Source organism: Lutra lutra, chromosome 8 (assembly GCF_902655055.1).
Source record: "Lutra lutra chromosome 8, mLutLut1.2, whole genome shotgun sequence".
NCBI lineage: Eukaryota > Metazoa > Chordata > Mammalia > Carnivora > Mustelidae > Lutra > Lutra lutra.
In genome coordinates this window covers 99,488,812-99,506,466 of record NC_062285.1, presented here as the reverse complement: position 1 = coordinate 99,506,466, position 17,655 = coordinate 99,488,812, and the positions used below count along the sequence as shown (strand labels likewise).

Here is a 17,655-nt window from a genome sequence, read left to right as displayed (position 1 = left end):
TATGTTGAGAAAATATGTAAGGTTTTGAACAAAAATTTTATAAATACTTTTTCAACCATAACATACTATAAAGCTAAATAAACTAATTAGAATACAACAGGAGCTCACAAAAGAACAAAGGACCAATTAAACAGAAATCAATTCCCTAAAATATGACCACTTTTATTAAGATAAACATAACATTTCAAATGTATGTATAAGGAACTCCTTCTAAATCAGATGGAAATAATTGGTTAAAAATGTATTAAAATGAGGGGTTCCTGGTGGCTCAGTCAGTTAAGAATCTGACTCTTGATTTTGGCTCAAGTCATGATCTCAGGGTCATGAGATTGAGCCCTATGTCAAGCTCTGAGCTCAACAGAGGGGAGTCTGCTTGAGATCATCTCTCTTTCCCTCTGTCACTCCCTCCTATTCTCTATTTCATAAAAATAATTAAATCTCTTAAAAAATATATTAATGTGAAAGAAAAATTAGACCCCCAACTCCATTCTGTGCACAAAAACTAATTAGAGGAGGAAGGGCTGAGTAGATAGATGTAAAAGCAAAATAGCATTTTAAAAAACACAGTATTTTCAAAATCTTCAGATAAGAGAAGTTCTTCTAAATGAGACAGAACCAGAGAACTAGGAAGTTATAAAAGGGATGACTAGACATATAAAATAAATGCCTTTGAATGATGAAATACATCACAAAGTAAAAAAAAAAAAATTGACAGTGTCAAGAGAAAATACTGTAAAATTGTACATTACAAAAAGAATTAATAACTTAATACATATAAAATATATAAGAAAATATACTAGGAAAAATATCTTACCCTTTTTCTGTTAGGTTTTTAATCCTTTTTTTAAAATCAGGTAATAATTCACAGAAGAAAAAATACAAATAGCAAATGTGTATGACAAAGACGAACAAGCTAATTTAACTAGTACGGTAGCAACTTACATTTGCTACCAGGCTATCAAAAACTTAAAAGATATATATGATTCATCATCATGGAGGGTTTGAGGAGATCAGACCCTCTCACACAAGGTTGATGGAGGGCTAAAATGGTAAAGCTTTTGGAAAACAATTTGTAATATTTATCAAAAATTTTATACCTTGTGAACCCAAAATTCCACTTGCAGGTATCTATCCTATAAAAATATACATAGGCACAACAAAAGACTACTCAGGGTACTCATGGTAGTCTTACTTATAATAATGAAAAATTAGAAACAATGGAATAAAGCTCCCCAGTATAATTTATAGAAATGAGTCTGAGAAGAGAATACATTTCTGTAAAATTAAAAAAAAAAATCAAACTCTATGGAAATGTAAAGAAAAAATGGCTGGATTGATACACATAAAATATTGACAATTTTATTTGTGAGGAGGATAAACATGATGGGAAGGCATAGAAAAGAGCAAAAGAAATTTTTCACATTGTATTGCTCTTTTGTTTTATTCTTTTACAATTAGAACTAATTCATGTGGTTTTTATGTATTTAAAAAACAACTCCAATAAGAGTACCCGAGAATATGTTGACTTAACTGTACAAAAAATGGTAGGCATGAAAGTTTATAGTTTGAATAATTAGTAATTAATTACCAATTCATGCAACAAATAAATACTGACAGAGTTTTGCACTAAAGATTAAATGTGAGAGTAGTAATACAAGGATGAGACAAAGCCCTATCTTCAAAGTTACCAAAAAATCATCAGGGATGCAGAAAGGGAATGAACTACAAGGTGACAATTGACAATTGCTACAATTCAGACACACAGGATGTTATCTTATCCTTACTGGAGAAGACAGATTTCAGGCATGGGAGTGCAAGTGAAATTTTTTTTTTTCTTTAGTGAATAGTAATATTCCCAACAGATAAGAGGGAATGCAAGTGGGAAGGAATTCACATAATGGGCAAAGTCACTCTGACTTGAGGTCATGGGCTCTGCTGTGCCATTGTTGGCTGTTGAGTCTCACCTCTGCCCCTCACTTAAAAGTTGTGCAACCTTCAGCTAAGTGACTTAACTCCCCTTAATCTCTATGTCTCAGCTATAACATGGCTAATGTAACCATCCATTCTGAGGGTTTACTGAGAAAACTGCACAAGGCCATTCATAAGAGCCTCAGTAGAATACCTAGAACATAAGTTTTAATAAATATTTACTTTTCTTCTACTTGCTATCTTTAAAGAAGCCAAGAAGAGCATGCTATGCTAGGCTGATACAGACTAGTAGCAAAACTATGAAACTTTTCTAGGAAACAGTGACCCATGATAACCCTCACTTCCAAGTTAGGGCCAGGCATGTGCCTATAGAAATCTGATTTTTGTATTTAGTCACTTGCATACCAATGGGACAACTATCTCATTATCAGTAAAACAAATTTTAATACATATTCAATGAGATTTGCATTATTTTCCTGGTGAATTGTATAAATGATAATTAAATTATTTACTTCAAGTATGCAAGGCTTCCAAAACTGGAATTGAAAGCAATGTTTTGTCTTAGTCAAAAAGGAATTTAATTTTTGAAAAAAATAATTCATTCACTGGAAATAAATAAAATATTCCATTAAAAACTAATGTAATGCAGATGAGTCAAAGATCCTTTTCTTTCAATTTTCATCTGTCCTCCAACTTTAGGACATTTACTACTTATATGCTTTCTCATCACTGTTTCAAATCCGTAAGAATTCACATGAATATATGTATGTATTCATTATATATATGCAGTAATATTATATATTACTTATTAACATTATAACAAGTATTAGTAACATTAGGAATAAGTATTTCTTATTCATTTAGTAACATAATATATATATACATATATATATCAACAGTAATAGTAATTTAATTAAAATAATTAATTTAATTATTATGATTAAAGAACCAGGCAATATAGAAAAACTGATAGGATTTGAAATGGTAGTTTTTTTGTGTGTGTGTGTGTGTATATGTATATATATGTAATATATATCTACACTAATAATATTTATTATAATGAAAGAGTCAACAGCGTTGGGCTCTGTAGCCAGAATACCTGGACAAAGCCCCGGTCCTGTCAGTTACTACCTGTGTAAATTTAGGCATGATGCTTGACCTCTCTGAGCCTCAGTTCCCTTACCTATGATATGGGAATAATAATAATAATAATAAATCCACATATCTCAAAGGTTGTTGCCAGAATTAAATGAATAGCTACATATTCAACAGTTAGAACAGTGTCTGGGCCCTTAAGAGTGTTTATGTAGTGGATGGTAAGAGGTCTCTTCTAGTCCTCAAACCTTTACTTGTGGTGCTATCAACATAATTCTCTCTTTTTCCTGCTTCTCTTTCAATGCAATGTTACATTTAAGTACACTGTCTTACTGGCTTTCTGTCCTTTTGAAACTTCTATGTCAAAGTAATCTTCATGTCATACTGAATACTTAAGAGTCTTCATGTCTTATTATAGAATCAAAGCTACATCTTAATCATTACTCCATATATTGCTATCTTGGTGGGCCTTCTTCTAGCACTATTATTTCTAATTTTCTGCCCAATAACAATGGATTATTAAAATTAAAACTGTACTTGGATGTGGAACAATTCAAAATACTAAAAAGACTGAGTTTATTTTACTGTTTAATCTCAACATTGACTAAATAGCTTGAGTTTATAATCAATATTATTTTAAAGAAATAACTGCTCAATGACTATTCCAAGGAATAACTCATATTAGCATTGTAAGTCTAATGATGAAAATAATATAAATATTACCATAACAAGTACAACTAGAGGCTTCTGCTGTAAGATTGATATACATTTTGTCCAGAACAGCTTTACTCTGTGGAATATTTATTTCTGTCTTGCAGCACAAGCTTCTCATAATGAATCACATTCAAAAAAACATTAAAAAAAGATATACGAGTATATGTTGGGAAAAAAATTGCTGTTGCTTGAAGGTATTTTCCATCAAAAATTAAATATGGCACAATGGTCATTTTGTAGAGTTCATTAATGAAATTGGGAAGGCATTATTAATCTCCAGTGTTAAATTGAACTTACAGTGAAAATTGATCAAGCTTCTCCTGATTCAGAAATACCCCATGGCTACTACTGATCAAGTGTTTGGGACAGTGATTATAATTCATATCCAAACACCAAAAAAAATGAGATAGAAATTGTTCTTAAAAGGTTTCTTATTCAAAACATGTAATATTTAGCTTAATAGAGGAAGCCTTACAGACACAGTTTTCTTGTGAGGATCTACCGGAAAACATACCTGGCCAGGCTGAAGGCATCGTCAATCAAACCTGCTCTGTTACTGACAGAGAGAACCTATGAGATCAGAAAGAAAGAAAGAAAGAAAGAAAGAAAGAAAGAAAGAAAGAAAGAAAGAAAGAAAAGGAAAGAAAAGAAAGAAAAAAAGAATCAGGATTAAAATGGCAGGTGTTGACCTCTTGAAACAGATGTTTGATGAGTAAATCCAATTTACCTCATGGTTCCTGATTAATTGATCAATTAATAATCGCCAATTCCTTAAATCATAGTTGACTCTAAAATAGCCAGTTTGATTGATATTCCCCAGCAACCAGCTTCCTTTGTCCAAAGTTATTCTGTGGTGCTCTGAAAACATTTTGGGGGGTAAAACAGATTTTAAATTTATGGGTTAAAATTATATGAAGTATATTTTCTAAATAATGGATATTAGAGTACCAATAATAAAAAGAGAACACCATCATAAATACCTAATTGAAATTTAATCTTTAATCAATTCATCACTATATCTAGAATTCACAAGAAAACCTTCAGTTGCTTACTCTATTACCTCAGTTGTTTTCTTATAATTAACATTTTTTTCTTGATAAAACCTCATTACCTATACACAATGTTCTTCTCAAGATAAATGTCACCAAGAAATTGCCTGTATTCATGTGATTTCTAGTTAGATTGTATTTAAATATGGGGCTAGAATAGAAGAAAAGGTTTTAGATGCATATTCTACTTATTTTATTCAGTAAGAAAGTGATTAAAACAACAGGACTCATTTATTTTAAAGTCACTATTGTTTCTTGCCTTTTTTCTTGTGCTTTTTTGAAAGTACTAATAAATAACAGTCTTTCCAGCATCATCAATAATGTTGGAAAAAGGAAACTCATTTATTTAAGACTCTAATATTTCTACATATAATTAGAACAAAGATAATAAATTCTGTTTATTGGAATCACTTTGGAAAATGGTAACTTGATTATATTCCCCAGCTAATTCAATTAAAGGAAGCCAGTAAAAGCAATCTTATAACTTATATATTTAACTCCTTCAAAATACGGTACAGATGGAGAACTCCATTCACTTTAATGTCAGCCTCTGTTGACTTCACAGAACCAGAGCTTACAATGCTAATCATTTGTGGATGTCCTCAGGACCCATGGTTCACAGAAGTTACAAAATGTATTGTTTACTTAAAATTTATATTTTACATACACACAGACACACACACACACAGAGCCCACACACACCAGTCTACCAATTTCCACAATGCTTCAAAACCAGAAGATGCATCACAGAAAACATTTGTATCAGCTCTGATTGGGACACACAACCTCCAATTCTCACCTTATTATCCAGGTTTTTTGCACATCAGGCTACAAAACAAGTTTTCTTTTCCTCTTTCTGAAACACTGAATCTACATTCTCTTTCAAGTAGAAGCCACACAGGAAGAAGGTGTGACCACAAAAATTGAGTGAACATTAATGACTATTAATTGCTGAAATGGGGTGAGCTCTGAAATGGGGTGAACTTCTTAAGCTAATGCCTGTTACATTTTGCCAATTTTTATAAATGTACAGTAAAATAAAAAATGCACGTTGAACATAAAAAATCTAATTTTTTTTAAATCTAATCTTTAATGTTTCAAATAGCACGTCAGTTTTTTGCCACTTTTATAAATAATATCTGTTGGAACAGATAAAGAAACAAGGCTCAGACAGGTTAATTGAATTGTCCAAGAAAGCTGGGGTGGTCCGTCTCAGGTCTCCTGACTTGGGTGTCCTTTTCACTACAATTACACTCTTATTGATACAAGATGGTATAGCACTTTTACCGTAATATATTTCTCACATTCTTACATCGATTTGAAAAAGAGGGATGTAGCATTGGAAACAAGAATTAGAACTAGAGCCAGATAGCTAGATTTTTGTTCTAGTTCTCCTAGACTTAAATGTTTGAGCTTAGGCCACTCATATAATCTAAGGGCAAACTAATCCCATTTAAGTTTCCTTCCAATTCTAGGACTCAATGGAAGGAGGAACTGTTTTCCTCAGTGTAAAATTTTACCAGGCTTCATCTATGGTACTTAAAAAAATAAATCTATCAGATATTGCTTTAAAATATTAATAGTTTCCCAACTTTCTGATTCTTTGTTTTGAGATAGTTTTCAAAACTTTAATGTGCTTATGTACACAATTCCTTTGAAGTTTTAGAATGTCACCCCCTTTTACAAATATAAAAATAAAAAATAATTAACAAAGGGTATGACATTTTAAAAAACTTAACCATCTAAAGCAAAATTTCAATTAATCATGTCCAAATTCAGTGAAAAAAAATTAAGATTAAAATATTGAGGATACTGTTTCTCTTGAAGAATACGAGGATTTTTACAACAACACATGTTCAAGTTGTGATTAAATTCATGTGGGTTAGGTGCTCACTCTGACAGCACATATACTAAATTCACTTGGGTTAGGAGTAAATTCGATCATTGTGATCTAAGAAGTGTTATTTTTTTAAGAAATTACAATATTCAAGAATCAAGTTTAATATATGAATATGTAATTTAGGTTTTTACAATTCTGAAACAGTCATCAAATCCTATGATATTAAATCTGTTTTTTAAAAAGTTATTCTTGTTCACATTTTAGAGAGCTGGCACAATTTAACTTCATGTGATACACTTGGCTATAAATTGGTGATGGGCATTAAGGAGGGAACCTACTGTGATGAGCACTGGGTGTTATATGTAAGTGATGAATCACTAAATTCTATTCCTGAAACCAATATTACATTGTATATTAATTAATCAGAATTAAAATAAAAACTTGAAAATTCAAAGAATTAAAAAAAATTTTTTTAAATAAACTTACTGAATTCAACGGCTTACAGGTAGAAAAGAGACTAATTAAAATACGAAAGCAATCCCTATACCTTCTATTTCATCTGATAAGAATAAAAAAGGCAAGCATCTATTGCTATAAGTATGCTATTATTAAATTGATAACTAAAACCTGAAGGTTATTACTGTTCATGAATGTTTTTATGCCTTTGTTATAAATGAAATCTTTGGAGAAATGATTCCCTGAAAGATTTTGTAATAGATTTTTAAATGTCTTTTTCATTCTAGTTAATTATATCTTTAAAATGTTCTTCAAATTAACTAATGGCAAGCAATGAATTTTAAAGAGATCTTTTCCAATGGCTTAATGAGGTATGGTGTGTGATGTGTACCAAAATAAAAAGTATGGAAGTTATGTTTTGAGTGTTAGTAATAACAACTTAAAATTGTATGTAGAATGTATCCAAAATGGCACAAAATTTAGATTATATCAGGGCACAAAATAGTTGGAATTTTATAATATTTTGGGTTTATAGCCTATACTTTCTGAACAAAAAGAGGAAGATTAAGGCTTTCTTCTCTGTATTGGCCCGTTGCAGAAAAATCAGAATTTAAAACAAACAAAAAGTTAACCAAAGTAACGAGGGTAGCAACACATACTTGTTGCCTGTATACAAGTTGCTTGTATGTACGTGTATACTCAGGTGCAACACATACTTGTTTTCTCACTGGACTTGTGTGAGAATTGAATTAGAAAATGCTCCATAGAACCTATAAAGAAACGTGTATGTATATAATGGGAACATGTTGAGTAATTAGCACATCAGCAAAGCAACCTGCCAAAATCTTAAAATTTTATGTGTGTGTTTGTGGTTTGGAGGGAATATGTTTAGGGCGAGAAAAAGCAAGCTCCTAAGACAATTTGGGCAACTTATTTCTCAAACCCTAACTTCCTCATTTGTAAAATGGAGATAAAAATAACTCATTCTAAAGGCTTGCAAGTCATATAAAACAATGCTTAAGACAAGCACTATATCATTACACTATTTTTAATGTTTACTTACAACTTCAGCATCAATTTCCCTTTTACTCTCAATCTTTTCTTTCCTAACATCTGGCATTAAATTTATTCCCTTACATTACACATTCATTGTCACCCTACAAGTTGCTATATTTATAAACTTCTGCATTCTCAATATCTCAGTAGTAAAAACAAAAGAGATAAATCCTTTTACCTGCTTTTAGTAATTTAGAAGTTTATTTAAAAGCTATTTTAGGCTAAAATGAACTATACCTTAATCTGGAATTAACTCAATATTCATCTAATGGGTTTAAAAAATGGAAATTTGATTCTAATCAAATTTATGCTCTTTTTTTTTTTAAAGATTTTATTTATTTATTTGACAGAGAGAGATCACAAGTAGACAGAGAGGCAGGCAGAGAGAGAGAGAGAGGGAAGCAGGCTCCCTGCTGAGCAGAGAGCCCGATGCGGGCCTTGATCCCAGGACCCTGAGATCATGACCTGAGCCGAAGGCAGCAGCTTAACCCACTGAGCCACCCAGGCGCCCAAATTTATGCTTTTTTTAATTGCCACGACTGTGCCTTAATACCTGGTGAGATCAAATCTATGTGACTGACAATGAAAAATTATAAAAACATCAATCTTACTGTTATAACTAAAAGGTAGACTTCTAAAATATAATGTTGTTAAGAATTGACTGAAATTTTCTTAACGTTTTTATGGAAAAACATTATTACTGATATTAGTTAACTATATTTTTTATCTTGAATGATTTATTTATTTTTAGAGAGGGCAGTAAGGGCAGAGGGAGAGAATCTGTACATGACCACCTGCTGAGCCATGGAGGTCAGTGTGGGGCTTGATCTCAAAACCCTGAGATCATGACCTGAACTGAAACCAAGAGTTGGACACTTAACCAACTGAGCCACCCAGGCGTCCCTAGTTAACTGTATTTCGAATAAAAGGAGATAAGAGTTAACAATCTTTTTTCCCCTAGTCTGTGCCTTGTGTCAGTTTTTTTGTCATCAGAATGAAGGACTTTAAGACAAAGCTAAAGACAGAATGAGCCTGAACAGGGAAAACAGAATGGTTGTCTTTCTTTTAAGTCTCCTGGAAGCTTCTTCCAGATTTACATATTTATAAAGTTTTCAAGAAACATTTACTTTGTGTGGGCATTCCCCACAAAAGCATCAACACTGCCACTGGGACCATGTTTCATCAGCCAGAAGACTGCTGTGATTAAATGGAAACTGACACACTGTAGATGGCACAACTCCGTATCATCTGAGGGTCAATATCAGTATCATCTCCCAGAGTTATGCACTGCACACACTAGGTAGTGTGCATGTCACATGTATTAATAAAGGTGACATTTCAGGTAAATGTATACTTTATAAAATCATGTTGTTATTATTCCTGATTAATAATGAGAGACTACAAATGGAAACAACCTGTGGTTATTGGTCAAGAAGAGCTGTGACACTATTCCGCATACTATGTGTGAAACAAGAGGATACCATGAATAAGAGCATACAGACAACTAGGGAGTTAGAGGAAATGGATGTGGGGAAAGTATCCAAGAAGAATCAGACTTGCCCTGGATCTGTTCTCTAAGAGTGATGTTTTGGCCTGATCCTGCCTTAATCAGTATCTTTGCTCTCTTGTAATTGTCCCATTGCCATTGTACCCACCAATGAGAAATGTTTGACTTGTGTTTCTGAAAACTGTTCTATTTCATGTTCCTAGCAATCCCATGGAAGATCTAATAGTTAGGTCATTAAGTTAACGACTCACTGTTTTCACTCATCATTTCATAGCAAATTATGTAGATAAACAAAACAACTACATGAGAGTAAAAAAGCAGTAAAAAAACAAATAATACAGTAAGTGAATTAAGAATCATGGTATAAATGCTAATTCTAAGAAATGAAAAGAATAGATTGTAATAAGCAACTTTAAAAGGAAAAACACCAATAAAGTTTAAAATAAGCATTTTAATTCATCACTACATTACTTGTGACTCTTTCGTACACAATGTATATAAATAAAAATGCACATTTTCAATAATATGTGATAATATGTTAAAATACAACATGAACATATGAATAAAAATCCAACTGAAAATACAAACATTTATATTTTTGGTAAGCTTTTTGCTTTAAGAACTTTTTTTGCTTTAAGATTTTGCTTTAAGAACTTTTTCTTGTAAATACGTATTTGAGCACTTACATCTCCCTTATAATAGCAAGACTGAGGGATAGACACAATGTTTGTTATTTGTTTATGCCTCACTTACTGCAAAAAAGAGTTTGTGGCTGCTTATAGTGGTTATGAAATAAGACAATATCAATTAGCAGAATGGAAGAAAGGAGTTAGAAAAAACAAAATGTGGACATACTTGACCATCTAAATCTAAATAAAATGTTACATAAAAGATGATAATTGGCTTCTTCTCCAGTTCAATAGAAAACAGAAATTAAAGAGACCTGTTTCACATCTAGCATGAAGGATTGATTAGATTCAAGAAATAGCTTTCTGATAGTGAATTTAAATAGGTCGCTATCTTATTTGAAGATTTTTAGAAACAGAATAGAATCTCATCTTTCTCTGCTGCTTGAGAATTGACCCTAGTTTAGGTGATGCTTTGATGACCTATCAAGGCCCCTCCCTTCTGTCCCTATAATTATCTAATTTTATGGAGAATATCGCCTTGTCCATTCTTTAAAGAGCCAGTCTGGCAAAAAGAAGATAGCAGGAAAATGGAATTAAAAATGGTGACCTCTGTTTCATTATTTGGCATACTGTTCTATGGGGAGTTATGATTATAATTTAATTAGATTTGGGATTATAAAATGATACAGTTTAAAACAGCTAAAAGTACTATAAATGTTTTGTTTTAAATTTTCTCTTTACCACCAATGACCCAAATGAATTTAAGAATTATATAGACAGATGAAAATTAGACTTAAACTATACTATACTTAATTTTGTAGAGGTGATTATCATTCTTCTATATTCTCTTTCTAATTTGTCTTTATTCACATTTTTACAAAGGCTGAAACCGGAGGTTAAGTTGCTAAACAATTATCTGAAACCAAATAGTTCCTGAGGGGAGCATATATGTTTTACCTGATTTGTTAGACACCCAAATAATTGCTTCTGAAGACACATGGCTTCTATTTCCTACCACAATAGTTAGTGGAATCTGCCACAGGTAACTGAAAAATAAAATAGAAGCTTTAAGAATAAAATTTGTTATAACAAATAAACAAACAACACTTGCTATGCACCTTCTGCATGATTTCCATTATTCTCTTTAGGGGAAAATTAAAAATTCCCCATTCACAAAAGTAAGCAGTAAGTCAAGAAGATGAATTCACTTCTACAATGCCACTAAGCAGACTTAGCCTGTAAGAGTTTTAATTTCAATATAAAAGGGAGACTTTAAACAACACAATTTATCTTGCAAAAAAAATTTGCATTTTACATTATGGAATAAAAAGTAGCTAAAATCAATAAATCAGAGCCACACCAAATATTGATTAAAGTCTCAAAATAACTCCCTTCTCCTGTTTCTATGTTAAATTAATGCACATTTCAGTGGCTTCATGAATTTACATTTCAACATTATACTTATTTATTCACTTAACTATCCTAAAAAGCAGTAGTATCACATTTTACAGAAAAGTTAAAATAGCACACCTAAAGTTATTCAGCAAAGCAGGAATGAAAGGTAAAAGTAATCAGATTCCCCTAAAATTCAGATCAATATAAAGATCAGTGCGGAACACCTTTAATGCTGTTTTCTGAAATGAAATTTCCAAACTGGTGTGTGAAATCATCAACCAACATTCAGGGATCAGTCAGGAGTCTCAGCTATTAAGAGAAGCATTTTCTAGAATTTGACTTTTTGTAGGAAAAAATGGAAGTTTACACTTGTACATGAAGTAGTATCAATTTAATCTCAAATGGGTACCCAGAGATAAACTGGATGGTCTTACAATAAGTTCAATGACTACAGTATGTTTCTTTCTATGAAGTACAGCCAAATTATGTTGACTTATCATTGCACTATTAACAGCAGGGGTAGCCAATAATATCCAGTATGTGAAAAATATTTTTGATTTTATGGAAGAGACACTGTGTGAGTTCTATAATTGGGAAAGTAAACAGAGAATTGATAGTTTTTCAGGAAACATACCGGGGATTATATAACCACAAATATAATGAATCTGCTTTGGAGGGATGGGAAGAGAGGACATTTCCTCTAAATCTGTTAAATGAAATTTAATTACTTTATCATTTCATGTTTCTCATTCACAATAAACAAACGTCAGTAATAGTAACAAATCTAAGTGGAAGAGTGGAAGAAATTAATAATTTTACACCAATTGCCCTCTATGATATGTAAAGTTAAAATAATATGTTTAAAATTCTAAATTTTAAAAATATGCTGTATTTAATCAGCAAAATATTTTTGAGTGCCAACTACATGGAGACACTAAGCTCCGCCGCAGTGGAATCCACATGGTTGGTCAGGAAATCAATAACCTATATACCCAAACATATCATTTTTAAAGTAGACATAAATGAACATAACCCATGTAAGCTCTTATTCAAAGCCCGCCCACCTCTTCACATAATACCAAGAATATGGAAAATATTTAATAATGGTATTACTATAAGGAAGACAAAGAGAATTGATATATATTACTTTAACAGCTGTTCTCTAAAAATAATGACTCTTCTTTGATTAATTGAAAAAAATATTTAACAGACAGTAATGCTTAACTGTGTGTCTGACTCTTAAATTAAACCCTAAGCTCATATTTGTAAACCTAATATCTTGAAAAAAACCTAGAAATGGAAGGCATTCCAGAAACTGCTATTGAATTGGATCAAATGGGATGAGACCAAAGTAAAATGAAAGGAACCAATTCAGTTAATCCGAGATTAACTTTATGAACTTAACTTTCTGGTCCACATCTTCCACATTGAGTTGGGTCAACTAAATTGTGAAGTCAAACAAGTATCCCTTAAAGGGCAAGAAATATACGAAATTGAAGATGTTTAAAGGTCCTCCAGGATAAATGTGCCTTTTTAAAGCATGATTTTAAAATGAGAAATATTATGTGCCCCAATATAAATAAATATACTTTTGCATTTATTTAAGCTGTATTCTTTTAAATAGTGGAACCAGAAACAATGATAATATTTCTATGGTATGCTTTAGTATTTGAGTTTTAGCAAAAGTTTCTTAAGTACAAGAAAAAGAAATTCTTCTTAGAACCATGCAGCTGCTTACAGTCAACGCCACATCCTGATGGGAAACTTGCCGCATGGCAGACACTTAATCACACAGCTGTTCAGATGCAAAAGAGTTAACTATAAAGTACTGGGATCCAAACACTTGGGCATTTTGTAAAACTTTTGAAATAGTCTTCTGTATTCTTCCCAAGAATGTTTTTACTCTGTGTCTGTGTGTGTATATGTCTGCATGATCATGTATGCACACAACCAAAATGTTTATATCGTCACAAAAACAAAATAAAAATTACAAATTACCAAGCCTATCTAAAATTTGTATTCGTTTCTGAATTGCTATACTATGAACCCTGTATGTTGTTTTTCATAACTTTCCAAACAACACATTATCTGGTCTTTTCCCAAATTTCATTTTGAAGTTTCATTTCAAAAATCAAAGAAAACGGGGCGCCTGGGTGGCTCAGTGGGTTAAGCCGCTGCCTTCGGCTCAGGTCATGATCTCGGAGTCCTGGGATCGAGCCCCGCATCGGGCTCTCTGCTCAGCAGGGAGCCTGCTTCCTCCTCTCTCTCTGCCTGCCTCTCTGCCTGCTTGTGATCTCTCTATCAAATAAATAAATAAAATCTTTAAAAAAAAAAATCAAAGAAAGCTCTTTGCTTGATGGTTAGAACTTAAAAAGGTGGAAGACACTAAACATGGTTGAGTGAAGCGTGGTGTGCTATAAAGGAAATCTCAGACTGCAGTGGGTTATGTTTGAAGAAAAACTAGAAAAAAGCATTTGTGAAATTAAATTGTGTCCCAGCTACCTAAGTTTAATTTTAGTCATCTCATTTTAAGCATAAAAAAAAACAAACACAAATGCATTTCAATAGACTTCTAAGATATATTTTTCTTTAATATTCCCCAGGGTTATCGCTCTTTCTGTAGTTCATGTTTTTATAATAAAACAATGTTTATCCTAGTAATCATGTTAAGGTAGACAATAATAGGTACTTATTTTAGCTTGAGGGAAAAATCTTTTTTAAAATGGTACCAATGTCAATGAAGCATTAACGTAGACACCACGAACTCTACAGAAATTCCTGTCATCAGGTCAATAACCAAAGGGAATTATGATTGTGGAGATAAACACAATTGTCTGTAGCACAGGACTCTGAGAAACCCCATAAGTAGATGAGGAGACATTGGTTGACATTGCAATGTATTAACTTCATAAAGAAAAAAGCTACAAAAAGAAGAAGAAGAAGAAGAAGAAGAAGAAGAAGAAGAAGAAGAAGAAGAAGAAGAAGAAGAAAAAGCTACAAAAATTCAGTACATAAATTCTAGCCAATATCTTACTCGCTTTTACATATCAATGAACTGTATGCAATTATTAGTTATGTAGCAGTCTTTTATACTATAATACAGTTAGTCCATATGAAAAATATAATTACTATATACATTAAAAATGTTCTGGGCATGTTGCTGTGATATTCTGGTATCCTTTACAAAATCCAGGACAAAGAATTGATGAGACTGGCTCAGAAAATATCCACAGCTCATGGGATTTCTGGTACCGATGGGCACTGTCTCACTGCACAACAGTTTGCACTGTACAATAAAGACTTATGAAGGTTATGTAAAAAGGATGGATAGAATTGATATTGAAACGCTGACCACAATCTTAGAGTGAATAAAATGGATCAATAAGACACAAGTGAATACTAAATTCTTAACTGCAAGCTCAATTATTCCAAAATAGATAGAAAATAATTTTCGAGCTTAAAGGGACTCCATGCCTTTCTTACTCTTAATATTTTATACACCAGGTTCTTGGGGTTCAACGTTATCCATATGATTTTACAACTGTAACGAAAGCAAAGCTCTATTCATGTTACATATACTTACGCAGCCTGGGAGAAATTCTGCCTTTAAAAGAGTCAGACTCACAGCTCATACATCTGATGCATGTTACAGGCTGACAGCATATTTTTGTTCAAAATTTGTTCTGGCATTTGAGGGTCCTTTATGTTTTTCTGCATCAGTGATGTTTGTGTCAAACTGATCATTCTCAAAGGCATGGCCTAAATCTCTCTAACTTTGCCACAGTCAAGTAGTTTTTATGTACTTCCTGGCAAGGCTGGGGTTGATGCCTAAGCAGGTTTAGCCTGGGGCCAGAGGGTGGAGGATGAGAAGCTGCATTTGGCAGCCCTGTAGAATCCCAGGCTGGGTAAAAGGAAGCACTGACAGACTTAGACCCTGACGGTGCGGCAGGGTAATCCCACTTTGCAAGGGCAGTTTGTTGAAGGCCCACGTATATATTGACCTGAAGATTTAAGTCCGTGCTTTCCCCAATAACATTCCAAATTTAGTCACCAGAAAACATTCAGGAATTTCTCAGTCACTTCTACCTATAGCCCACCTTAGAGCTAGCCTACTTGGGAATGATTTCCATCCCTCTCAGAGATTAAAACAAGAACAAACAAAAACAATTCATGCTTCACACCTCTGTGTAATGTAATGGGAGACAGCATGACCAATCTAATCCAAACACCCCACTTTATTTATTAATTTTAAATTCCATTCCTTCTTTCCCCTCCCACCTCCAACCTTTTCTTAGGGCACCTTTTGAAAAATTTTCTGAAATGAACTGATTTAAATTCCATTATCTTTCTTTGGCTCAGCCTTCAGTAAACCACCATACTAAGAAAACGTGGAAGTAGAAAAGAAACACTATATGCTGTTTTCAGTAATTAAATAAGAGTTTCAAAAGAAAGTTTAACAACAAATAAAAATTCTATGTATGTTGTCTGTTCAGTGGTTTTACACATGGAATGAGGGAGGAGAACATATTTTGATGCCGAGCAACATTGATACTCAGACCATTTAAAAATGGTTCTACTTTGAGTTCCTTTGGCTCAGATACTAGTCTAGTTGTGGTTTTTGTTTGTTTTAATTAGTCTTTCTGGATTGTTAGTTTCTATTCTTATCTATTTTATAAATCGCAGTTTACTCAATTCCATTTAATTAACTTCATTGCATCTTAACTTTCTTGAATTTTATTCAACAAACATTCACAGGGAAAAGTAAAAAAATCACATATTTTTCTAAATCACCATGATAATTTAAACTCTGCTTAAACAAAATAACTTTGGTGTGTTGTCACTTTGATGGTTAAAATATCTGGAAATGGGAGTAAAAGAGGAATCAAAATGAAAACACCATATGTAAATAAAGAAATGAAAACCATATTTCACTTACATTTTATAATTGGGCTAGCGATCCTTTTTAAAATGCTAAAAACACAAAGTGAAACCTAAGAATACAAGCAATTGTTTTTTCATGTAAAAGAGTGCTGTACCTGTTACTTTGAAGTTCGAGTGCTTTAGTTTTAGCACTGATGTCATAAATAAAATGTTGTTGGGTAATTATTATTCTATTTTCTGCTGTTGAATTTCCCAAGATTGTGATAACAGGATAACCCATCTGGAGTGTCCACTGATCCATGACTTCTTGTATATTTACAAATTTTCCATTCCGTTTTAAAGCCTTTGTAACCCAAATTGTATAAATTAGTTTCATAAACATGAACTATAAACATAATTAACATTAAGCCATTTTTATTTTTACCTTTATGATTTACTTAAGGATGAAAACATGTAAAATCAGTGAAGCTAATATAACGTGTTAGTAAAATTAATCTCATTGCCTTAAGTTAAGTTTCATGCATATATAGAGAAAGGAAAGCCTTATAAGCATTAAAGTTTTTACTTAATGTAAGATAAAACATAGTTGATTGTTAAAACTATGCCTAGTACCAAGTTTAAATATTTGTTATTCGCCTATAGAAAAAACTACTTTAACTTCAATATTTCTCTCAAACATGAATATCTGACACCATATGAATGTTGTATTTCAGAAGTATTGCCTTGTTTGAGAGGAGGCAAGGTACTTTATTACTACCATTTGTACGTTAAGTAATTTTAAACCCCATTACTTTTATAATACATCAAAAATAAAATGATAAAGCAATATGAGAAAATATAAAAAGGAAAAACAACTGTCAGTCTCAATAAAAGTTAAACGAATGGTTTATAAACTCAATTCAAATATTCAAGAAGAGGTTTTGCTATTCGAGCTTCCTATACTTTACCTCTGACAGTGTATTCCAGAGATCGTTTCTGGCTGCATTGCCGTACTTATGAATGGTTAAATAATCCTACAAAGAATATAAAATTAAAATTACAATTCAGAGGCTAAGCAATTTCCAGTAAACACATATATTTCTCAATTCAATTAATAATTTCTAT

General features: G+C 32.3%; 1 protein-coding gene across 1 annotated transcript in view; it reads right to left on the bottom strand.

Annotated features, from left to right (window-relative positions):
• The window catches only part of TRHDE (thyrotropin releasing hormone degrading enzyme), a 372,234-nt gene that overhangs the window by 73,268 nt on the left and 281,311 nt on the right, over positions 1 to 17,655 (bottom strand). The window contains exons 8-12 of the mRNA XM_047743059.1: positions 17,499 to 17,564; positions 16,707 to 16,894; positions 11,233 to 11,321; positions 4,466 to 4,596; positions 4,253 to 4,308 (exon numbers count right to left, since the gene is read on the bottom strand). Coding sequence (XP_047599015.1) covers positions 4,253 to 4,308; positions 4,466 to 4,596; positions 11,233 to 11,321; positions 16,707 to 16,894; positions 17,499 to 17,564 — 530 coding nt within the window. The remainder of the gene's footprint in view (positions 1 to 4,252; positions 4,309 to 4,465; positions 4,597 to 11,232; positions 11,322 to 16,706; positions 16,895 to 17,498; positions 17,565 to 17,655) is intronic.